Source organism: Enoplosus armatus, chromosome 18 (assembly GCF_043641665.1).
Source record: "Enoplosus armatus isolate fEnoArm2 chromosome 18, fEnoArm2.hap1, whole genome shotgun sequence".
Taxonomy (NCBI): Eukaryota; Metazoa; Chordata; class Actinopteri; order Centrarchiformes; family Enoplosidae; genus Enoplosus; species Enoplosus armatus.
In genome coordinates, this window is record NC_092197.1 from 17,039,984 (window position 1) to 17,064,495 (window position 24,512).

The 24,512-nt window shown below is 43.1% G+C and overlaps 1 protein-coding gene across 1 annotated transcript; it reads right to left on the reverse strand.

Moving 5' to 3' along the window:
- Window positions 1-812: 812 nt before the first annotated feature.
- tsc1b (TSC complex subunit 1b) lies at window positions 813-22,623 on the reverse strand. The gene is made up of 21 exons (XM_070924150.1): window positions 22,515-22,623; window positions 22,170-22,273; window positions 21,701-21,853; window positions 19,431-19,575; window positions 18,776-18,930; window positions 18,613-18,686; window positions 18,347-18,525; window positions 16,520-16,638; window positions 15,073-15,238; window positions 14,838-14,962; window positions 13,969-14,062; window positions 13,468-13,575; window positions 11,959-12,607; window positions 10,246-10,289; window positions 8,323-8,489; window positions 7,482-7,664; window positions 7,267-7,377; window positions 5,593-5,715; window positions 4,510-4,697; window positions 4,060-4,233; window positions 813-3,383 (listed from the first exon to the last, which is right to left on the reverse strand). Exons 1-21 carry the CDS (start codon window positions 22,621-22,623, stop codon window positions 2,696-2,698), a joined length of 3,858 nt encoding a protein of 1,285 aa, XP_070780251.1. The 3' UTR covers window positions 813-2,695.
- Window positions 22,624-24,512: the final 1,889 nt, after the last annotated feature.

Consider the following 24,512-nt stretch of genomic DNA (forward strand, 5'->3'; position numbering starts at 1 on the left):
CTTTTTTGATACCTTAGTTTGGGAAAAATTACCCTTTTTTTCATCCAAAAAATACATCAAACTGCAATGAATGCCCTGTGAGCCCACGCAGAGGGCCTCCAGCCAGGGTTAAATGCTTGTGAAAAATGTTTCCTGAATAAAGTGTAGCCTGAAATGAGAAAGATTTATGGATTTACATTGTGAAACATATAATCAAAGAATGTATAGGAATCTGGCCACTCATTCAATGCCAGCTTTAGATAGATACCTGATGGACACAATGAAAAATGAGACTACAAGACTTATCTGCTGATTATTAGTAGTGAAACATGCTCATCATAATTTCCCCAGAGCCAAAAGTAACATATTCAAACGTTTTGTTTTGTCCAACACATCACATTTAAGAAGATGAAACGAGGGAATGTTCTTTAAAAAAATGACTAAAATGATAAATCGATTACTAAAATAATTATAAAATAAAGTAATCGACTCTAAACTAATTAATTATTAACAATTAATCATTTTTAGCACTTGGGCTCACACCTGTGCTTTCGTATCCAGATGGGCGAAATATCACAGGGCTGATCCACCAAAGATAACCATTCATTCTCTGTTCATCTGTTTTCTATCGAGCTGTAAACCAACAACACAGTTGAGGAGGACGAACCGACTCTTTTCAATCTGCAAACACCTGAAAGTGTCCGATCCCGAAAACAAACTCAACCTTCACTGGACATAATGAGAAAAACACCTTGATGCTGGATTTCCACAGGGGCTCTAACCAAATGGAGGGGGCTTCCATTCAAGAGCAACAAAAAAAGCAAAACTCAGAATTGTAGTGCAAAACATTGAAGACGATCTTTATTGTTCACAGTTAAACACAAGCCACTGCTTTAAGAACTTCCTTTTTTGCCATTTTGTCCCAGATTCTCCAGCTCTGGTCAGAGTCCTGGTTTCTTCAGTTTGTGCTGATTGTACCTTCTGTCTTGCTGTAGTTACTACGGTTGGCATTTAAAGTGGATTGTTGAACATGCTTTAGATAGCGAGGCAAAAGGAAGTGACAGCAGGAGTTCCCAGTGGACAACAGGATTTAGACGACTTTCAAAACTGGAGTTTACGTAGAATACTTAGAAGGAACAAGGTTACGCTGCCTTTATCAGACCTGCAGAAACAAACCTGATTGGACACAATGTTTTCCCTCACTGTATCAGCTCAACGTACACGCGACATGAGAAACAACACTTCTCTTAAGAGATGTTTGAATTCAGCCAGAACACAAATGGATGCATGGCACTTCATAATGGTCGTCTCGAACAGAGGAACATGATTTTTCTATAGCTTGGGCTTGTAACACTTGCCAGGTCTGATTCAAATTTAGGACATGTACTTGAGAACCCTTCATGGCAGAATAAATAAAAAAATTAAAATGTACAACAGAAGGTGGAATCGATAAAAATGCATAAAATTTCGTCAGTTTCTAAATTTCATACACTTTCCTCATTGCATCTTTGCTGAAATACGAGAACCAACATGACACATTCGCAAAACAAAACACGTTGTCCTTCTGACTTATTTTGGACAAAAAACCCGATGGAGTTTGGAAATGTTAGTTTTCCAATTCAGTCAAGCAACAACAAGGTCACCCTCCAAGGTCTCACCAGAACAAGCCAAACATCTGGCACATACTGACCACCTCAACTGCTCTGATGTAACACTCGCTAGACATGTACTCTTTTTCGGTCCACGGTCAATGCCAAAGCACGCCTAACAGACAATCCTGACCAATGCAACATCTCTTGCTCTTCTGGTGTTTCTTAATATCTGATTTGATTAGAAGTGGTAGCATTTCTAAAGGGTCAGTAAACCTACATTACAAACATTTTCTCACTTAGATCCAGTGATGTCGGCTAGAGCAGATAGTTATGGTTTTCTTCGTCCAGGTTTTGAGATATCTGTCTCTGAGATTCCTGTCTCCATGGGCAACATGATGGAAGTGCAAGGAATTTGTGGGGCTCACAGCATTTAAAAATGTCATACATTTTGACAGCAACTTGTCTTTCCAGAAACAGTTTTCATTGGAACTACTTTCTACTAAAGAAATAGTCCCTTTGAAAAAGGTTCACAGTGAGGTCTGTGGATTATCCAGAGTAACTGTGACATTATGTCAGAAAAATCTTTTAAAATCTAATCATTCAATGCTGTGAGCGTCACAAACAAAATTGCATTCTCTTGCATTGTGTTGGCTGTGGAGGCAGAAATCTCAGAGACAGATCTCAAAATGTGGCCAAATTAAAGCTTAACTAGCAGGAAAACGTACATTTTTGTAGTTTGGGTGAACTGGCCCTTTAAATCGTCACACTCGCAGTGTCACATGCAAGTTATTGATAACTTCCATCACATCCTGTCGGCATTTGAGCATCTTTGTCTCATAATCAAAATCATAAGTCTAAGCATCTCAACTGGTAACAGCGCATGGACTTTGTATCTCTGTCACCTTGTCAAAATTCTTCAGGGGAATGACTCAGTATAAAAAAGGCGGGGAAAAGTAGAAAAACATGGGGCAAATCCTGTTGTCCACTCAGAGGAATGGGACATGTAACACTGAATTCCAAAGAGGTTGCTGACATGGTACTCTTTCGCTGATTTGTAGCTCTTCTCCATCATTAAACTTCAGTCTCTCCACCTCCGCCCTGCATCCCGGCTCAGTTCTGCGTCTCTAACTGTGCTCGTGATGTGTTTCATTGTAGTCCATGATCTTTAGCTGCTGCTGCCGTGGGCGCACTGACCCCGTCTGGCCCCGCCCTCCACCTGGCGCTGCCCCTACCTTCCTGCGGGGGCTTTCCTGGCTGGAGGCCCGCTGCTTGGGCTCAGATGGGGGCTCCTTGGTGGGCACAGTGAGAGGAGTGGCTGGGGCAGGGGCTGGGGCTGGAGCGGGAGGTGGAGTCGGGATGGGGGGAGGGGCAGGGCCGACAGGGGCGATATAACCTGGGCAGGGCGGCTCCACGCACAGCTCAGTCTTCAGGCCGTGAGCGAGGCCGGCCAGGCGCGGCGGCGGTTGTTCCTCGTCGCACTGACTCTCACTCTTGTTGCGGAACAGCTCGCGCGCCCTCATGCCCAGGAAGCTCTTGGCGCTGGGGTAGGAGCCCACGGTGAGCGGCGCATCGGAGGGGGGCTGGGGAGCGAGCGGGTTAGTGTGGGGACAGGACAGGGAGGGCTCCACCAGCAGGGGCGGGGCCAGGTCCTGGCTGCCGTTGATGGAGTTGGCCTTAGTCTTGGAAGAGTTGCTCGCCTTTGGTTGCCCTGGCGATAAAGTGCTGCCGTTGCCCAGGGGAGAGTCGTGAGGTGGTCTACCGTCCGCCTCCTCGTTGATGTGAGTTTTACTTGGTCCATCTGGCACCATCACACTGTGGAGGGCAAGACATTCACATGTAAAGAAAACCCAAGCACCAAGACATATTAATGCATTAATAATAATAATAATAAATATGTATGCAAGTACCATTATGAATACAAGACCACTAACACTTACATAAACAGGTGTACAGTATCAATTACATTTATTCATACACTGCCAGAGCTTATCAGGTGCAGCTTAATAGTAAAATTGGTGCATATTTGAAACCTGAACCTGGTACAAGTTGATGAGCATGAATGATGATGAAATGAACAAGTCTAGAAGTGCATAATCTAAGATATATCTGAGGGGTCGACAGATGATTAACAAGACAGACATTTAGGGGGAAACTATTTCTGCTAGAAATTGTTTTTCTTGTCTAACATTTTTAGCTTATGTAAAGTGGTAGTGAATAATGAAGACCAGAGAGAAGATCTCTTTGGGTGAATTGCTTGCAACTTGCAAACATATACTGTATGTTTATAAGTTGTGACCATCACAAGTAGATGCTGGTCACTTTAAACTGTAAAAGCAGTGCAAAAGGAAGTTCAATTGCGTAGTAAATTTGGCCATGTAGCTGTAACACAATACCACGCAGACTATCTAAAGACAGGAAAACAAACAGATAACCAGATAGTATAAGAAAAGAAATCAGCTACACTAAAAGCGAGTGCGCGGAGTTTGACCTGGAATTAGCGTGAGTGTGTAGGTCTGCTCTGCCCCCTGGTGGTGAACTGGTGGCGGTACTGGCAGGAGCCTCCATCTCCACTCGGCTGTAGAGCTGCAGGAGTTCAGTCTGCAGCAGCTGAGTGATTCTCCTCTGAGCCTGATACCTGCTGTCGGAGGCCTGCAGCTCCGCCCTGCAAAGAGAGAGACGAGACAGCGGGAAAGAGAACATGAGAGCAATTGAAATAAGGAAAGAAAATACAGAGAGAAGACATAAGATGTGACAGATACAAAGAGAGAAACACTACAGGCACAGAAAAAGGTGACTGAATATTTTCACAGGAGCTTTGTACCTGCCTCTATCAATACAAACAAAAAGATGATGACGTCTGATCTACAACGATTCGTGTCCCACTGATTTAGCCGCTGCACTCAAAGCATATTTTGAGGACTTGGAAGTTCATACTCACTTTGCTTGACATTTTACGTCCTCCAGGAACTTCTTCTGCTCGACGATGAGGTGCTCCTTCTTGGAGAGGTGCGTTTCCAGCTCGGCGACTCTCTGCTGCGCTGCCTCCAGTTTCTGACCCTGAACCAGCAGGCTCTGCCTGAGCGTCTCCACCTCTTTACCATAAGACACCTGCAGCATCTGGGCCTCCTGGACGGTGGGTCCACAGAGGCACAAAGAGCAGGAAGGAACAAGAAATGTACAAGAGTGAAAAAAGATTGTGGAGCGTTTTTATGACAAATTCAGCCATTTGAGAACAGCTTGTTCTTTTCAATGTGCATTACTATTTTTCTATTTACAATGAATGCTATTTTCTTACATTATCTACAGTGCTTGTGAAAGTACTTTAACGCAGACTCAAAGCAGGTATCTTTGTGTCTTGCGGTGCATTCAGTGAAGCTCTGGACATCCAAAACCAAAAGTGTCTAGGTCATCATCAAATGAATCATTTGAATGAAGCAAGTAGGATAAAGCATCCTGAAGATATTCAGCTGGAACCAGAGAATATTTGGCAAATCAAATATCAAAATAGTTGCTGAGTAATCTTCTGATGATCGACTAATCATTTCAGCTCTACAGGAGAGGACCAACAAAAACATCTTTTATGTGAAGCTGGTAGATGTGTCTTCAACGCTGGATGGTGAGTCAATTTGAACACCCCTGGACCTGTCAGGCTTTGTTCAGGGTGAAACACGCACATCGTTCTTTAGATTTACTTTCCATGTCAGGAAACCTGTTTATGAGCAGAATTTATTTTACGATAGACTTAACAAATAATAAAGCTTGAGATGATGTTTCTTAGAAATGATTCACCTTCTGACCACACTGAAGTCCTCCTCATACTTTGGATTACTATGACCATGACATACCTAGATGCATGATGTTACAGCGAAGCTAAAAACGCTTCAGTGGGACGGTTTGACTTGATGCCCAACAAACCCAATTAGTGTCCCTTTTTTCACCTCAGCACCGCGTCTCTGCAGTTCTCTGCATCTGTCACACACACACACACACACACACACACACACACACACACACAGCATACCTTTGTATTATCGGTGCCTGCGTGGTGTAACTCCTGCATGGACAGCTTATGTGCCTCCCCGAGGAGCAGCAGCTGCTTGTTCAGGAAGCTCATCTGCTGCTGGGTGCTCTCACTGTTGCTCAGCTGAAGGACACACGAGACAAACAATGACGATGGAGGACAGAACGGCAATTGTGCTACAAATCAAACCTGTCCAGAAAACATCTGGGAATACTTCAACAATAAGCACAGAATTAGCCATTAATGGTCGCTGAATGCATCCAAGATTCAACAAGCTGCAGCAAATGAGCCGTGCAAAATATTTCAGTTAACGCATCACTCTACGCTACTGCTTTTGTCTGAAACAAATGCTACTTCGTGACTATGGCTTTACAGTCATTCTATGGAAATAATCTGAAGAAATCGCTCCCCAGGCCCTGACATCACATGATTTACACCATACAGACTATTCATTCTGTCTACATATCATAAATAAGGACCTTTGGTCAACCGTGTGGATGCAGTCTGATGTGAAATGCCCGTTTCCTGAACCAAAAATCTCTTTGTTTGTCAGGACTTTGGTTCAGTCTGGGTCAGAGGAGGGAAACAGACCTCAGACAAACCCCAGGAGGCAGAAAAACACCCAGACCCCCCGCATCGCTGACCCAAAAATAGAGAGGGAGAGACAACATCTCCAAGGCAACCGAGCCCTGGGACAGTCTGCAGTCTACAGAGAGGTGGCAGGACGAGGAAGGGGGTGCGTGCCATCGTGACTCCCCCCCTCCAAGTCTGAGCCAACAGTCTTCCAGCCTGCTCGTTGCCCTGCCCAGTTCCTCCACTCAGAAAAGCAGCAGTTTAAATTTAAATGTTACACTGGATGAGCCTGAAGGGCAACGACCAAACAATCTTGATTTAACACCAAGCAGTTTGTCGTTAGTAGAAAATGCTGTGTGAATAGTGCCCATATGGGTTTGTTAGCAGAGACATGTTCATCTTCTTATCTGGAACTGAACACCTGCCCAGACATGGAAGACAAAAATGAAGAGGACATCCTTCGTTTTGGCAGAAATATAAATTCAATTCTTTCAGTAAAGGGGTATTATGTGCTAATAATATACCAGTACATACTGCCCCTATATAAGCAGAATAGAAGAAGAAAGAAGAACTGGAAATGTCAGGGCAAAAAAAAACAAAACACACTCCCAAAAGGTTCTTGTAATGAAAGAGATGGATACACATATTATAGACATAATCAACAAAGCCCCCCCCCCCCCCCCCCCCCAACACCCAGTACAGCGCAAAGAAGAGGTAAAAAAAAAAAATATATATATATTTTAATTTTAAAACCATAAGGAATGTTTACATAGCAGTTGATTTGTTTCTCTACTGCACTTTAATATCCTGTATTTCTTTTTGTATCTTATTACTGCACTGTAGTTGCACTAGAACTGTATTTCTTATCTATGTCTATAAACATAATTAAATGATATTTTAAAGGATACATTTATATAATGACTATTATCATGTTTTTAATGTTGTTGTAATACATTTCTTTGCCTTATGTAAAACCTAAATTATCTAATTACCTAAACAGACAGATGAAGCCAGCGATGTTACGTATTCCATGTCTGAAAGGGGCTTTTAATTATAGGAAACAATTTGTTAAATCAGAGCATGCCTAAGGTATTTCTTTACCTTGATGGTCATCTGGTTGAGGAGGTGACCAGTGTGGCAGACTTTGTTGTTGGCCCTTTGAAGCTCCGCCTCCAGTTCGTCCATCCTTTTCTGACACTCCTGCAGCTTGCTCTGGAGACACAAAACAGAACCGGATTCAAAAGAGTCATATTATATCTCGTCCTTGCGTGCCTGTAGATTTGTCTTCGTATATCTCTGAATCGGTGTGTGTGTACCTGGAGCTCCTGGTTCTTGGTGTAGTAGTCGTCCCGTCCCTGCTGCAGCTGTCTGATCTGACTGTGCAGCCTGGTCACCACTGTCTCCCTGTCATCCCACAGCTGCCTGTACCGCTGCTGCTCCACCTGCAGACTCTCCCTCAGAGACAAGATGTCCACGCTCTGCAGGTTCAGCTGGTCCTTCTGCACAGACACACACACAGATGCGCAAGTTGAGTACAAAGTGTACAGGAGTTTCGAAATGTCCCTTAGAAATAATAGATGTTTTAAGGCAGTTTGTACCATTTTTTCTCCCAAAAACATCAGCTAGTGTTTTGTGGATGGACACACAAGACATTTTTCCTCCACAAAACTCAATCACTGTGCAACATTTCCTAAAGATTAGCAGAAAATGAATTATTCTTTCAGCCGACTGGTGTTCCACCTCTCCCTGGAGTCAAACAGCCTTCATGGCTTCCTTGTAACCGCCACTTGTTGAAAAGCAATCTGTCTGGTTTACAGTCAGCTCCGTTTTGTGCTGCAGATGATGCTCGACTGATTTGGCAGCTGGATATGTTATGAAATGCCACAAATACCTCAGGGATCAGAGGATATCTCTGAAGGGAAAAAGAATTTAGTGTTTTTCTCCTCTCATTATGTTCAAAATGGGCACGCTGGTTGTCGAGGGATCAAACATGTGAGCCTCCAGTTGCCGGACAAACCTTTAATTGTCCTGTGTCGCTGCATCTCAGCAAACAAATGCACACTGTGCTTTTGATCACTTTAAATACTGTTTTCTTTTTGTTTTGTTTCTAGCTCTTAAACAGGGCTAATGTGTGATAATGAGCACATGCGAACTTGCCATTGCGTTGTTCTGCTCCTCCAGTGCGGTGGCGTTGATGATGCGACGGAGGAGGCGTCGGTTGCGGACAGCATGCTGCTCCCTCTTGTAGCGCTCGTACAGCAGCTGGTTGTGCAGCAGGAGCAGCTGGCTGCGCAGCGTGTGGAGCTCGTCCAGCGGAGCCGAGCCTGGGGAGGCCGTGGTAATAATAATGTAATTATGTAATAATGTCACGCGCCTGACACACACACACACAGCTAGAAGTGAGCCTAATTATTATTTAAGTGTGGAGCAGCAGAATAGCACAGGTAATAGCTGTGATCGAGCCAAGTTGTGCGTTTTTGAACTTTACAAAAGGAACATTTACTGATCAGTCTCACTCTCACACACACACACACACACACACACACACACACACACACACACACACACACACACACACACACACACACAGACAAGAAACTACAAACAATACAAATTAGAGTTGCAGCGATTAGCCGCTTAATCGATTAGTCAATTGACAGGAAATTATTAAAAACTATTTTGATAATCAATTAATAGTTTCAGTCATTTTTCAAGCAAAAATGTCACAAATTTGCAGGTTCCAGCTTTTTAAATGTCAGGATTTGCTGCTTTTCCTTGTCATTTGTGACAGTAAATGAAAAGTCTTTGGGTTTTGGACTGTTGGTTGGACAAAAGAAGCAATTTGAAGAAGTCACTTTGGGCTCTGGGGAATTGTGATGATAATGAAAATAACTGTTAGTTGCAGCCCGACTACAAAGTATTTAAAAGAGCATAGACCTCCGCTGTGCATCGAACCTCAGCCTACTTTGTTGTTACTGACCAATATGTGACAAATACCGAAAAATGGTCCGAAAAGTACAGAAAGTTGGCAACTGAACATTAAGTCGGATTCATAATCTTTTTATTCTTTGATCAGATAGCTCCCGATATTATTTTGGCATAGTTCTTGAACAGCTGCTGGTCTTTAGACATTAAACCTTTGAGAACGTTTGCTTCTAATGTTATATGAAAAAAAATGTTGAAATCAAATGAAGAGAGAACAAGCAGCAATGTGTGCTGGATTCCCAGTTCCTTCTCAGTTTAAAGAAATCATTTCCTGGATCTGCACCTAAAACTAATCACTTGATCCTGGTCTCATGGCCAAACAGGCAAACGGGACTGAAAACAGCAGCAGCTCCACTGTTCGATACATCCTGATGGTAGTTATTTAAGGGAGTCAGTATTATTGATCCAACCCAACCTTGTCTTTGGATTTGAACCAGTAACAACTCTGATTAGCCGACATAAGGCTGCTATTTACCCAGTTAATCACATGATAAAGATATTTAAAAAAGGTGAGAAATGTAGTACTCTTCAAGCCCTACAACTGCCCAACATAACTCTGGATACAGAGCTTCATTTGTTCAGATGTACGAAGGGGAAAAGAGCAGACAAAGAACATTTAGAGATACATTCTCTCTCCAGAATTTGATCCAAGAAGACCTTAACTGCCCTGTTTACATCAGTCAGCGCTGAGTAGAGTTTTGTTTTAGATGCAATCAAAAATGACACAACTCCTATCAAGCAGAGAGTTTTAACAAAAACACAGAGTGCTTTTATTTTGTTGTGAACTGCAGCTGGAGAAAAATCAAGATTCTTGCTCTGGTTGACTGAGGGCACACAGGGAGGTACATAATGAACTCTCTAAACTGCACAATTTTGGGATTTCTGAGTTGATCAGGTTCTGCATGACTGTGGGAACTTTGTGTGTTTTGATAAACCTCAGTTGAACAAATTCCCTGTCTGGCCGGGTAACATTTTAACATGCTGTTCGTGTCTCAGAGCTCGTGACAAATCGCTAGTCATGCCTAAATAATGCTCCATCTGCAGTCTTTATGAGAGCTTCTTTTATCAGTGTGCGTCAGCGTGCGAGTGCTTTACCTCCAAAGTGCGTCCAGTCAGCTGACTTACTTGGCAAAGGTAATCTGTTAAAGAAGAGAATGAAAGAACAGTTTATAAGGATGATCACTCTGGGGTGTTTCTCTCTTCAGCTTAACACTTAAGTGATTTATGTCAGCTAGGATGGTAATGATACGATGAGAGATGGTACAGATAACCATTTAAATATGTATAAATAAGTGTTTTAGAAATGCAACAGGAAAAAAAAAAAGAATGTTTGTGCAGCCAAATTCACCCACATTCCATCGATGTTAGCTGTAATCTAACTAAAACATAAACTATATCTCAAACCTTGTTTACCGCCACTGCTGCAAGAAATTCATAAGGAAACAGTGCAGTTAAAGAGGTCAGACACAGACTGAACTATTCTACATTAAGAGACACAACTTGGGTGAAAGGTGTGGAAAGAACAGGTTAACACGCATGATACTATGGTGATACAGCCCCCCATATGTTACAATCTCATGTATGTACGGTAAATATACACACATAACCAGGAGACTGTTAGCTTAGCTTAGCATAAAGGGGGATCAGCTAGCCAAGGTAACGAAATCCACTCACCAGCATCTCTACAGCTCACCAGTTAACACATTATGTCTTGTTAGTTTCAGCCATACAAAAAACAAAGCGTAAAAAAGTTGTGTTACATGCTGGAGGTATTTCTTGGCCGGGCACAATGACTTGAGTCCTGTCGTCACTGGGACGTTGCCAGGAAACCAGCAGAGACTCCTATCCTAGATAGTGTCAGACTATCCTTAACCTTTGGACAGAACCAGCTTTTTCCCCCTGCTTCCAGTGTTTATGCTAAGCTAAGCTAACTCCTGACTCCAGCTGCATATTTAATAGAGTGGTATCGACCTTCTAATTGAACTCCTGACAAGATAACGGAAAAGCGAATTTCCCAAAATGTCAAAAATTTCTTTTAAGTTCTTCAAAATAATGCTGATTTTGTTCTCCTGAAAAATGGCCAAAACATTGAGAAATTCTTCCACTAGATGTCTTAATGTATCGATAGAGATAATGCTGCTATAGTTATCATCACATTATCATCCATATGGCCCACACTTACAAGTGACCATATTGTGATAAATGGATATTTGTCTCAGCCGTACTTTGGTCTCACTTTCCGCTGACTTTATTCTCTCCATCAGGTCGTGTGAAACGTGAGGGTGATGGGCGACTGAAATGAGCGACGCCAGATTGTTCTGTGCCCAGCGCTAACTTTGCTGACACTGTCTCTGCTGTTGTGTTATTGGAGGACGGGCTCAGTGTGTGTGTGTGTGTGTGTGTGTGTGTGTGTGTGTGTGTGTGTGTGTGTGTGTGTGAGAGAGTGTGTGTGTGTGTGGAGAAAGAAAGGGGGCGGCGGACTCTGAACAATGTCATACTTGTTCTCAACTGGGTGTTTCCTTTCGGCTGCAGTAATAGACTGGCAGGCTCTGCACAGTGGACAGCACATCAAAACACACTCCTGAGTTTCCTCAGGAAACATACTGAAAGAACTGGAGAGCATTCAGGGAGCATATATCTCCTCCACGGCTGCACAATCCTCAACATGTGCTAATCTATATCTGCATCTATATTTTGTTGAAGGAACTGAAAAGGGCGCAAAAGTCAAAATGGTGGAAATAAATTAGAATAATACAAGCTAGAAAACCTTGACTGAAAGTCAACCTGTGCAGATGTGAAGCCTCTTACCTCTTGAGCACTTTATCATGGGCGTCGCTCCCCTGCTGAACAAGGCGATCCAGCACCTCCAGTGGTGAAGCAGACACTACCCCTTCCTCCTCCCCGTCCTCCAACCCCTCCTCCCACTGCGACAGCCTCTCCATCGCCGCCTTGTGCACCGCCTCCGACGTCTTCTGGCCCACGAAGAGCGAGGCTGCCCTGGGCAGGGCCAGGTCGAAAAACGACTCGTAGGGCACCGGAGCCGGGGTCTTGCTGCACGGGCTTGGGGAGAACATCCCGAACTTGCCCACCTCCTCGTCCGGGGCAGAAGGGCTCCGGTGCAGGTGGTGATCGATGGGGGTGAAACCTGACTGGAAGGACCAGGACTGCTCGAGGCCGAGGACTGAACTCCTGCTGTCTCCTCCTGCTCCTCCTCCTCCTCCCCGTTCGCTCCCAACACCGCTGGTACTCGCAATGTTCTCCGCTTTGTCTGGCATCGATACAACATGGTGGATATCCCGGACGGGGCCTCCAGGCTGGGCATTGGAGAGGGTCTTGTCTTGGGCCTGACAACCAGTCAGAGTCTCAGTGGTGTGATAGAAAGGAGAGTCGAAGCCCCTCAGGCCCGACAGCTCCTGCTTATCCTCGGTGATCTTCAGCAACTCCTCTGTGATGGCAGCTGCAGCAGAAACAACATATGGAGGATTGTGGTGGAGTTACACCTGAATGTATGTTCTGAATGTCTGCGCTCAAATATTACAGCAAGTACCAAGTAAAAAAGTTTTTCCCCCAAAGAGAAAGGAAATGTTTGAATCTAAGCGGCTAGCTTTAGCAGCAGAGCTTGTGCCATTTGGCAGATGCTTTTATCCAAAGAAGTTCCCAGTACTGTAGGTGCATTTATTTTTAGTACAAGTGGCTCAAGTGGGATTTAAACCAATAACTGTGCAGAGCTATCTGAACACACAGGGATATAAACAGGCATGTGTTGGCATCCTGGATGTTTAGTCAAAGTCGAGGAGCTCCGGCTCATTTGGCTTAAAGATGTAATTCAATTCAAAACTTTCTGGTTCAGTCGAAACAAAATACTGTCCCGACTCTGCTGTGAAACATGGAGGATTTTGATATGTTGTTATTCAAGAAAATGTCTCCATAAAACAGGCAGATGTATGCCTATAGCTGGTTTATGGTGTGGCAAATATCTGTATGGTTTGGAGTCGGGAATCCCTAAAACACAATCATTGCACATGCAGGCCTTCCTTTGCCACACATAAAAAGAGTGTAACACGTTTGTTAGCCAACTTGTTTCTGAGCACAGAACAAAGCAGCTTTTTTTGTGGTTCTCCACCTGCTAAAAGAGAAATCAAAATATAATTTCTGGTGGTTTACTTTGTCTTTCTGTGATTACTTCATGACAGAATAATTTGGTTTTGGTGGATTGTCTTTTTTATTGAAGATACCCACAGTGTGACCTGTGTTTCCCATGTTGAGTCACACACCGACTGAATCTGGTTCTGTGCTCTACGTCGAAGCGATACTCACCCTCTTCCCTCTCTTTCTCTGTCCTCAGCTGGAGCTCCAGCTCCTGTTTCTTCATGAAGACCGACAGCTCTGTCAAAGTCATAGAGACGTTCTCCGCAGCTCCTGCATCTGATGAGGAAATGTGTACGTCAGAAAAATAACCAAAAAAGCCAAACCGTAAAACTGAAAATACACCTCTGATATCGTTATTTTTGGGAAAGATTCATTAATATTATGCCTGATGATCCAAATGATTTGCCATCACAGAGTTTAAAATTACATTCAGTCTAACTGAGTCCAGATCCTGTAGCATTGCAGCAGGTCTCAGGTCTGTCTGAGACTAACCACGGCTGTGAGTTAATTGGTGGCTCATCATGCTGCTGCCACGGTTGGTGTTCTCTCAGGATTGAAAATGGAGCCGTGGTTTTCTAAGGGTTCATTTCAGACCTGAACCGAAATTCAGAACCCGTGAAGACTTTGACTTTTTTAATGATGATACGTCACAGTCTCATCGTGACTGACCTCTGTTTGCGGCTACTTCTGCGCTCTTCTCTGTGTCTTTGACTGGTTCCTGTCTCACCAGCGCCGGCTTACTGCTCTCTCCTTGTCGACGATCCTGGAAAAGTCACACAGTTAACTGTTTTATTATGTCATGAATTCATTTTGGAAAAAGAAATCGGTGGTTTGCGTCATCTCTTTCTGTTCTCTGTCTGAGAACAATTACACGCTCCTTACTTAATGTGGGATTAAAGACATGCAGGGCAGGCCGATTAGAGACTCTTAGAGATTCTTTACCTATTTGAATGTGAGTCACTGTTTTACTACAACACAAGTTCACAATGACTGACAGATACAGGTTAAGTCCATTATGGTTTGAACATTCATATACCAGAATAAAGAACATTTATGAGACAAGAAGCCAAAGAATTTGACTCCTGCTGAGAACCAATAATGACTTCAGCTCTTTTCTCCTGTTGCTTTACTCCTGAGTGCAAAAATCAGGTTTCATAAATCAATCTGCCTCCTGCTGTCAAGAAAATGAGTTTTCAAGATGATCGCAGTTAGATGCTTTGTATTGGTTGGCATATTTGTAATTATTTGTTTGGATGTTCTTAATTAAGCAACATACAAGGACCAGGACCCTGAACAATTAAGCGATCATGAAAAGCAGCATGCTGGTGATGAATAATTACAATCCAACAATTGGCCTTTTTGCAATTATGTCATGCTGAAAAAATAATTGAAAAAGTCTGTGGATTTTTGTCTTTTAATGAAGGTATAAATTAAATCCACAAATAAACAACTGTCCATCATAAACTCTCTGAGGGGGAAATGTGTAAATGAGGAGTGTTCTGAGGGCACATTTTAAAAACGGAGGGGAGAGAGCAAACCTTTCTTGGTGGACTGGACTGGACTGTGTTGGCTGGTAAGGAGATTATGGGGAAGTCATCTGATAGGGTGGGAGGTGGGGAAGAGGTGGCTGGAGTGCTGGAGGCAGGCGTTCCTTTCCCTCCTGCTCGGGTCAAAACAATCAGCAGTCAGCAGAAAAGAAAACTCCAGAGCGTCACTCAGTTAAAACACTGACAGCAGAGAGCTGAAATCTACTGTAATCATGTGAGTGTTGACCTGATGTGCACTGGAAGCGGCTGGGAAGGTGTGAGGCACTGTGGGAGAGCTCCAAGTTGGGCGACATGCCCCTGGAGGAAGGGGGCGTGGCCATGCCACACAACGAGGAGGGGCTCCACAGTGGGTCCTTCCCCCCACAGGAAGAGTTGAGTTCACAGGTGGAGTTCTGCAAAGAAATCGAGACCAAACGGCAAAATGATTACAGATCCGAAGCTGCAAATCTTCAAAGTCATAGTTTGATACATTTCTACAATACTTAGGAATAGGAATAGTTCGACTTTTGGGAAATACCCCTTTTCTCTTTCTTTCAGGGAGTTAGATCTTTACGTAATATGACATTACAGCCCGCAGCAGGTTAGCTTAGCTTAACATAAAGACTGGAAACAGGGGGAAACAGCTAGAGTAGCTCTGGCCAACGGTAACAAAATCTGCCAGCAGCACAGCACCTCTACAGCTCACCAGCTACCCACTGTAAAACCACCACCTGTTGTTTTTACACTTTACACTGGTTTAAATACGGATTAATAAAATCAGATCTAACATCACAATTCATCTGTTTCAAGTCTTAATGCTAAGCTAAACTAACCAACTGCTGGCTGTAATTTCATATTGAATGTCAAACTATTCCTTTAAGCCTGACTTGCTGCTGTGCAAAAATATCTGGCGTCTATAAAGGATATCTTGTTATGCACATGTGGTTCTCAATCATGTGCAGTCGTGTCTATCATGTCTAACTATTTGCATGAGCCAAGTTCTGAGATAACTCTGAAACTTTAATGTAAATACTATGGAGGTAAATGGAATTTTATTGGTGCTCCCAAAACTACTACTACTGCTGCTGCTGCATTGTTACTGTTATTGCTGTAATTATTATTTATTAAGTGACGACTACTACAACAACACCACAAACTTGAGCCAATTAAAAATGTTTTTCCTAAAATGGCGGGTCTCCCATGTTTTCCAGATTCTTCTGTCTGTTTGGGTCGGAGGGGGCGCAACGCAGCAACAAATCCCCAGACACACCCCAGGGGGCAGAAAAACACCCTGACCCCTCCCTCGTGTGCCTGACCCAATAATAGAAAAAGAGAGACGGCATCTCCATGGCAACCAGCCCTAGGAGTGTCTACACACTGGCAGGACAAGGATGGGGGGCATGTGTTGTAATTCCTGACTTGTCTGATGACTCAAAAAACTGTCCGTCCACTCGCTTCCTCTCCGCGTCTTTAAAAAAACATGGAGGGTAGCCGCTGCTCTGATTGAGGGCACTGAGTCCGAAAACAATCAACTCACTACATTTGCCAGGTAACATATGGAGTGTGAACATGGCGGCGCGTACAAGAGCCAGCAGCTAACAGACGCTTAACGACGTAGTGCGGCGGTATTACCCTCTGATCAGTTACTGAACCAAGATTTTGACGGCTTTTGACCGGATTATGGATGATCTTACCTGCCGTCTGGAGGTCTGTGGGCTGCGGTAAGAGGACTGTGTCCCTGAGAAGGGGGGCAAGGACAGGGGCGGGGGTAGCGGCTGCCGTGGAGTCGAGAACGGGGTCGAAGAAGAGCTTCCTGTTGTCAAGAAGACAAATGGTCTGATCAATCTTCAAATGGATGCATCTAACAACCTGCAGTCTTCCTCTGCTCTTTTAGACACCACTGTTTGGTGTTTGTCAGTTTTAATATCAAAAATACAAGAGACACAAAAAGACATAATTGTCCAGGACTGTACTTTGGCTCCAAATAACAATAAACAATCATTATTGATTCATGTGTAGATTATTTTTTAGATTTTTAGAATAGATTAAAAGGTCAGAAAACTGAAAAATGTCCATCACAAGCAGCCCCCCGTGTGATGTCTTCAAATGTCACCCAAACACACACAAATATACAATTTACATGTAAAAGAGCAAAAAGGCAGCAAATCCCCACATTTGAGAGGCAAGAACAACCAAATATTTCATTAACTTCATACAATTAATCAATTACCAAAATGTTCCTTTCACTTCAATAACTGAATAATCCAGCACTGATCATTCCCTATTCCTAATCCTAATCACTCCAGTGCTAAATTTCAACAACATCTACCATCATGACAAGTCATCACAGGTGCTGATGTCAAACTAAATAAAAAGTAAAAACATCCTCAAATCAAAAGGGAAAAGCAGTATAGTGTGTAACAAATTTAAGAGAATGCAAACTTTTACCACATTACTATTCTGTGATCAGGCTAATCTGGTTTACACTGACATTTTACAGGATACTGTGGCGTATACTGCCATTTAAGTAGCACAATACATGTGCACAACCAGTACTTACTGTTAATAATACAATGGGGATGATTTATTTTAGATTATTTTGCCCTGTATGTAAAATAACATCACCAACTTCACATATGACAGAAAGATGCTCAAGTGGTTTATTTGTTCAACAGGGAAACTCAGTTTAACTTTGAAATATTAGCTGGAGTTCTGCCAATATTTTGGCTGTCTGACTGTATGTTAGTGTTGGGCAATGTGATTAATGAGACAATATAAATGCTTTGGTATTTTGCTTTGGTTTTATATGTGTTTTGCAGTGGGTATTTAATGTGCTGGATTAGCCAGACACAGACATTCCCATCTGGTTAGATTATCCATACAATGTGTCTCAAAAGAGGAAAACTTAGTGCATCATAAAATACATTGCTATTCCGATATAAAACGACATATACCATGATGAAAGATGTAATATGAAGATGCTGACTCCAGCTGTACGCTTTCACAGGTAACAGCTGTTTATGTTAAAATACACGTGTAACATCTAGATGTGGCCCGAAACACTTCAAACTCTCCCTAGATGTCAGATTCTGATCAACCAGCAGTGAAAGTTCCAGCAGAAAAGATAAAAGCATGCTTACTAATAACTTGAACCATCAAAGCATGCCTCCATCCAAGCTGAGTTTATGATCGTTTGTTGGATTTTATTAAAGTCATGATAAACACGATGATATCTAAGGAACCAAACCCCCATCCTGTTTAATGATCATTGCAAACTGATGCTTTTGTCGATTGCAACTTCCTGTGATAACACTACATAAGTAATAATTGCGGTTTTATCCTGTCCGTCGTGTTGAGGAGAGAGTTGACGGATGAAACAGTATTCTCTTGTTGTTTCTAATGACTTAGAAATTATTCAATTAAAGAGGAATTAAAAATCAAAATAAATATCAACATCAGTATCATTCGTAAACCTCCAGTATCGTCCGGGCTCATTTCATATGTGTGAGGTGTTTTCTGACCGTAGCTGCTGTGGAGGTCTGTGTAGGGGCTGGAAGTGCAGTCTTGTGGTCGCAGGTGGATTTGGGGGTAAAAGTTCTCAGGCATGGTGGCGTAGCCCTCCTCACAGGAGGCCTCCTTGGGGTCGAGAGACACTTTGGCACATTCGATGACGATATCATGGATTTCATACTTTTTCCACCTACAGCAAAGCACAGCACCATTAGTTTAAAGAGGTGCCGTCGTAGAAAAGAAGATTTAACACTGAATTGAGCAGCGCAAGACTTACCTGGTGGGGTCAAGCTCATGGTCCTTAGTTCCCGTCACCAGTTCTGGGTGAATACGAACATGTTCGAGCATCGGCTGAATGGAAGGTTGAACACAACATTTATATTAGTAATCATTTGGCCCAATCATTTGACAAAGCGCAGCGGCAGGGATCATTTCCTCACCTTCACTACGTCATCAAACGTCTCCATGTTCTCCTTCATGCTGTAATGGGAGCGCAGGTAGGACACGAAGTTGCACGGATACATGCCGTAGAGACGGTGGAAGAGTGAATAGACGCTGGCGTGCAGGTGGATTAGGTAAACCTCTGAAACATGCCCTGAACGTGTAGAAAATATCAGAGACAGAAAAGCACAACACTTGAACTCCAGACTAGCAAATTCAGCCTCAACAGCTAAGAGATAATTAGCAAACCGAGTTACAGATTTTTGTTGTTTGTTTTGGCCTATTTTGTGCACCCAGACTTCCTCCCCTTTGACCAAATTTGGATTTTCGTGCTCCAGTTAACTGCCTAGAGGCCTGCGAGTGCAAACATCCTTTCAGAAGAGTGGTTGACTCCCATAGATGAGATTTAGATAATACAGTAAATAGAATATTTAAAAGTTGCCTTTCTTTAAGTGGCTGGGCAATATCTCTCAGAATATTAATATGTTCTGATATTAATAAATTGTATATCATTATATCCCTTGCTTCACTAGGAGTTAGTATGGGGGTAGTTACCACCCCCAGCTGGCGATGACCCATGCAAAACGAATTAAAAATACATATACACACATGTTGCACAGGCATGTTTTGGGAGACATGACAGGAAGCTCCTACCAGGATTCTTAAGGTTCCAAGACGCCAGGCGGCCGAAGATGTCGAAATACTCCCACAGGTGTTGTTTCCCAGCTTGAGGGATCATCGGTAGCAGAGTGATCAGCACCAGAACTCCAGTTATCAGCACCACAACGTCCGTATCCGTCTGCCGGGAAATTGAGACAAAAGTATTCATGCTTATGAGAAAGTTAGAGATTAAAAGGTTGAAATGAACATCCCTTTCTTGATGTTTCTAAATATGCCATTACGATGACGAACAGCTCTTTATGTGAACCAGTATTTAATCAACTAAAATGGTAAAGTGGGAACCTTGACAGGAATGGCTGCAACCATTAGTAACGTCAAGTCAATTTTATTTATATAGCCCTACATTACAAATCACACAGTTTCTCCCCATAGGAGAAAGGAAACAAACCCAGAGGGAGAGAGAGAGAGACAAAGACAACATGCACACAAGGGAGAGAGAGACACAAGAGGAGAGGCTGAATCTCCAAGAGGACGAAGATCCAGATCCAAAACATCTGGAGTGAGGCACTGAAAGCCAGGGGGGGAGAGAGAGGACGGTTCCCAGGAAGGCCAATGAACCAGCACAGAATTTTCAGTGGTTTATAAGTTTACAGTATTCTCATCGGCAGGACAAACATGGACTGTAAGTACTAGGCTTAATAGATTAATTGAGACTGAGACCAACCCACCAGAGGGAAAATGTTAACAGGTACAAGACCTGAATCAAAAATAAGCAGCTAACTGAAAGTTAAGGCGAAAAGATGAGTTTTAAGTTTGGATTTAAACGCCTCAACAGAGTCAGACTGTCTGCTGTGATATCAGCAGGAAGGTTATTCCAGAGGAAGGGGGCACTACTTTCTCGGGACAGACAGGAGCTTGGTTGAAAATTATTCAGAGACCCTGGATCAAGGTGTGGTTTCCTAACTAGAGGTTTAACCACAGCAGCCTAAAAGCTAGTGGGGACAGTGTGTTTATTGTTACTGATTATGAGAGAGAAATATGCTGCTTTGGCAGTGGATAGAGCACGCTTGTAATTCAATACACACTCCAAGAGAGGTAGAAAACTTTCAGTTTTGATTGACAGCATTTACGTTCCATTCTCCTACAGGCCTGCTTAAGAGTAAACCTTGACCATCTTATTTTGGTACAAAAGGGTGCAACTGAATCCAGACTAGACAGGGATGCATTTCAATCACTGGTACAATTTTCAGCCAGGGCCACAGGCAATCGCTCAGCAAGTACAGTTAATGGACCAATGTGGTGAGAGGTAAATACATCAGCACCAACACTAAAAAGGACAGGCTAGTGTCGCTTCAAATAAAAAAAAAAGAGATCTGACACCTGGGATGTGACAGGAGAGACAGTCAGAGCAGAAACCACCATCCCACGTGATGGAAACCAAGTGAAACCGAAAACATCAAAGAGTGTCAGAAAGGACTTACTTAGAGGATCTAAGGCATATTCAGATGAATACTGAAATCACCAAACATTTACATCTCGTCAAATTCTCCAAATTCTTCTAAAAACTGGGAAAAGGGACAAAATGTCACATAAAATAGAAACGACGTATGTAGACTATGTGATTTTATAACTTGATCATCAGTGTCCTGGAGGTGAAGCCTACCTATACGTTAGTGCTGGAGGAGCTCACTGGACCCATTAAAACCATGGACTTTGACTGAAATAGTCGCCAGACTTATCCCAGCAGCCTACATCCGGTGAGTCAGACTGGTTTTTGCCAGGCCTAGTGCTCCGCCGCTAGCATGGCTAAAACCTTAATCTAATCGAGAGTTTAATCAGCAAATATTTGAGCAGCAACACTGTAAACCTCATCTCTGTCCAGTTTGAGTAGACAAACATGCAGTGTTTCTCTAAGGAGCAGCGACTAATCAATAGCATACCACATCAGACCTGTAAGGGACTGGTTGTGTCAGTTCAACAACACACTTTCAGTGCTCGTCAGTATTAAATCTTCTGGTCCGGAAAAACTACTTCTACATTAGTTTTACAAAGAGGCTTGAAAGCCACCATCAAGGATCAGTGCTGAGGAAATAAATCCAAACAAATATTCACTGAAGTAGCTGTTAATTGACCCGTCTGCTGCTTAGTAAGTAGCGCCGAAACTTTGCAAGACACATTTCAATAAATCCATTCTACGAGCAACTGGACGAGAACTCTCTAATCCTCGTCCATCCACACAACCTCTCGGCCCTTGACAAGGAGAGTTCTTTGTTCACAAAGTGAAGTCATAACTGGGTCGTTACCTTTAGGCATTTGAGCAGCGAGAGCAGCAGAGGGTATCGAGCGATCTTGTGGATCCAGGAGGGCTGCTTGCGGATTACGTGGCCGAGCAGGGTGAGGGTGGGCAGCCGGCAGGCCTGTTTGGTCATACACTCGTTCATCTTATCCAGAAGGTGCTGTGATGGAGGGGAGGGAGGGTGGGAGGGACAGCAGGGTTATATCTGCATTTAACACAATCAGCTAGCTTCCTTTGTATTAATTAAAAATGTAAAGGACACTGGATTTAAAATTGTGTTTTTTCCATATCTGTATGTATAGACATACACGTGATGTATTGTATGGAGTATTTGAAGTAAAAAAAAAAAAAACATTAAATAAGGTGATTAATTTCGCCTCCTTGAGCACACCCTCCCGGCGACTCCACCACAAACTATTGCTGTTTTACATCCTGGTGTTGTCAGGCGTTAAGATGTCGTAGGGAGGATTTCTCACCTTATCGTGTGGCTCTCTGACTGAGGAGAGGATATGCATGGCCTGGGCAGAGTTTGTTTCCAAAAAGTAGTCCACCAGCCCGTTCAGCAGCATGGACCCTCGCTCTTCAAGGACAATTTGAAGGAGTTATTGAAAGAACGTAGGCATACTAAATCAGGAAATTCCACCAACAATGGAGCTATGTTAAAAAAAGAACATTTTGAGACTGTTCGAACAGATGTTAAAAAGGACATCAATAAAGCAATCTGGCCAAACTTCTCAGTAAAATTACAATTTCTCAAAGGCCCCCAGAAGGCCGAACACAGATAGATAAACCATGACGTAAAACAAGTCAAGCGGCCCTACCAGTGCTGAGCTGCTCGTTGATGAGACCTCTGATCTCTTCTAACTGGTGGAGGTCGGAGGTCTCCAGGAGCGGGAGGAGGTCCCCCACGTTGGGCTGCTCCCTGGCCATGGTGGTGGCAGTGCTGGAGGGGAGGGGGTGGGGTGGAGGCAGCGTCTCTCTCTCTCACGGTGTCCGTCCCCGCCTGCCTGGAGGACTCCTGGGGCCACCCACCAATACAGTCTCCAGGCACCTCTACGTCGCACCAAGACCAATTCAAGAAACCAGAATTACAGCTCTGATCTAGGATTAGCAGTCACTTGACTAGGCATTTCTTTGAAGTGGGGAAAAACGGAAATATTGTCCTTAATGAGGTAACTGGTCGTTCATCAAATTTACTCTGACATGAAGAATAATGGCTCTATAATAAACTAACTACATTTTTTGGTGACACCATGGCCCTGAGATGTCATCCTTTCAGACGGATGTGGTTTCAGTTCCCATGAGGTCATCCCATTAGAAAACTGTGTGTGACATCACAGACACTATGTCCCTATTTTTCAGCACATTATTGCTGGAATACACATTGGTTTTATGATAAAGACTCAATTCCCTGTTATTGAATTATGTCTGAGCCCAATTAAATTCTTAACCTCATTGATGATTTCCATTATATTTGCTCTGCAGTTTCATCTTTGTTTTAGTACGATTTAATTAATTAAGTCTAATTTTCTGTATTATTGTCGCAGCATCAAACAGCAGACAGACAAAGTTAGTGACTAGCTGGGGAACATGGTGGAGCATTTAGCAGCCAAAGAGCCAGATATTTCCCTCAGGAGGTAGTGGAGGGCAAAACACTACAAGGACAGTTAATGCTGGACCACAAACATGACTCCAAATGAATGTTAATGTTGCTCTGTGTCTGCTGGATGTGTAAATAGGCAACTGCTTACCAACACATTATCCCTATTAATTTTATGAGGTGATAATATGAGTCAATGTAGTGTTTACAGCTTGTTGGACTGCCCCTAAGTGGCCAAAAAAATCCCATAATGCAGGTTCAAGGATTTAATGGTAAAACATCTGGACAGATTAAAGGTTCCCTGCGGAGTTTCTAACCTCTAGTGCTATGGAGAAGGTTTTTAGGTGTGAGTCCATGTCTTGTTTGTCTTGTGCACGCTCACAAGGCGCACATGCATGTGCACATGAGCAGGCAACTCGATACACATTTCTGCCAATTGTTTCACACTATTCTACTGATCTACAGGTGGCGGTAACATGCCGACATATGCCAAAATGCGCCAACAAAGGCAGTGAAGAAGAAGTCTGGTTGCAAGTAAACACGGACGTAAACAATGCAGGATTAAAATGACTTATTAAAATGGTATTCCTGATCTTCCGTACCAATCCTGGTGTTCAGTTCACATGAGTTGAGAATATTATAACAGAACCATACACACAGCCTCACAAACCAAAACTACCACACTTATACAATGTAGCACAAATCAAGAAAAACAAAAATCAGAGAACAGATTTAGAACGGATTAAGCGTACAAACAAGGTGGGAAACCTCCTAGATGTAATTAAGACAGTGTGATAGATGCAAATATGTGACCTGCACCTTATTTGACCCCGCCAATTTCAGTCCTCCCTATTTACTATCAGTGCAAGGAATGAAGACTTTAATTCAAAAGCTATATTCAACATTAATTACACCCGAGCAGAAATGTGCTTTAAAAAACCCCACCCCGATCTAATGTGTTTACCATTTCAGGGTATTAGTCTATTTATGTTGTCTATGATACATTTAGGCTAGACGCTGACTCAGTCATTCAAAGTAAAAGGAGGCCAGGGGAGCCTTGCAAATCTCCATCTGAAAAACAGGCATAAATAATCCTGATAGGCAGGTCATTATCGTCGTGTCTGCACGCAGCGGCTTATTCCCCAACAGGAGTAATGAATCAGCAGCGGAGATCTCACCAGCTCTTCAGATCTCCTTTCAGCACTTAGGCCACGACACT

Coding starts and splice junctions, on each gene's coding strand:
- tsc1b (XM_070924150.1), bottom strand. CDS start 22,623: ATGGCCAGGGAGCAGCCCAACGTGGGGGACCTCCTCCCGCTCCTGGAG. Junction 12,608..13,467: donor AGAGAAAGAGAGGGAAGAGG/GTGAGTATCGCT, acceptor TTTCTGCTGCAG/CTGCCATCACAGAGGAGTTG. Junction 4,698..5,592: donor CAGGCACCGATAATACAAAG/GTATGCTGTGTG, acceptor CCCACCGTCCAG/GAGGCCCAGATGCTGCAGGT.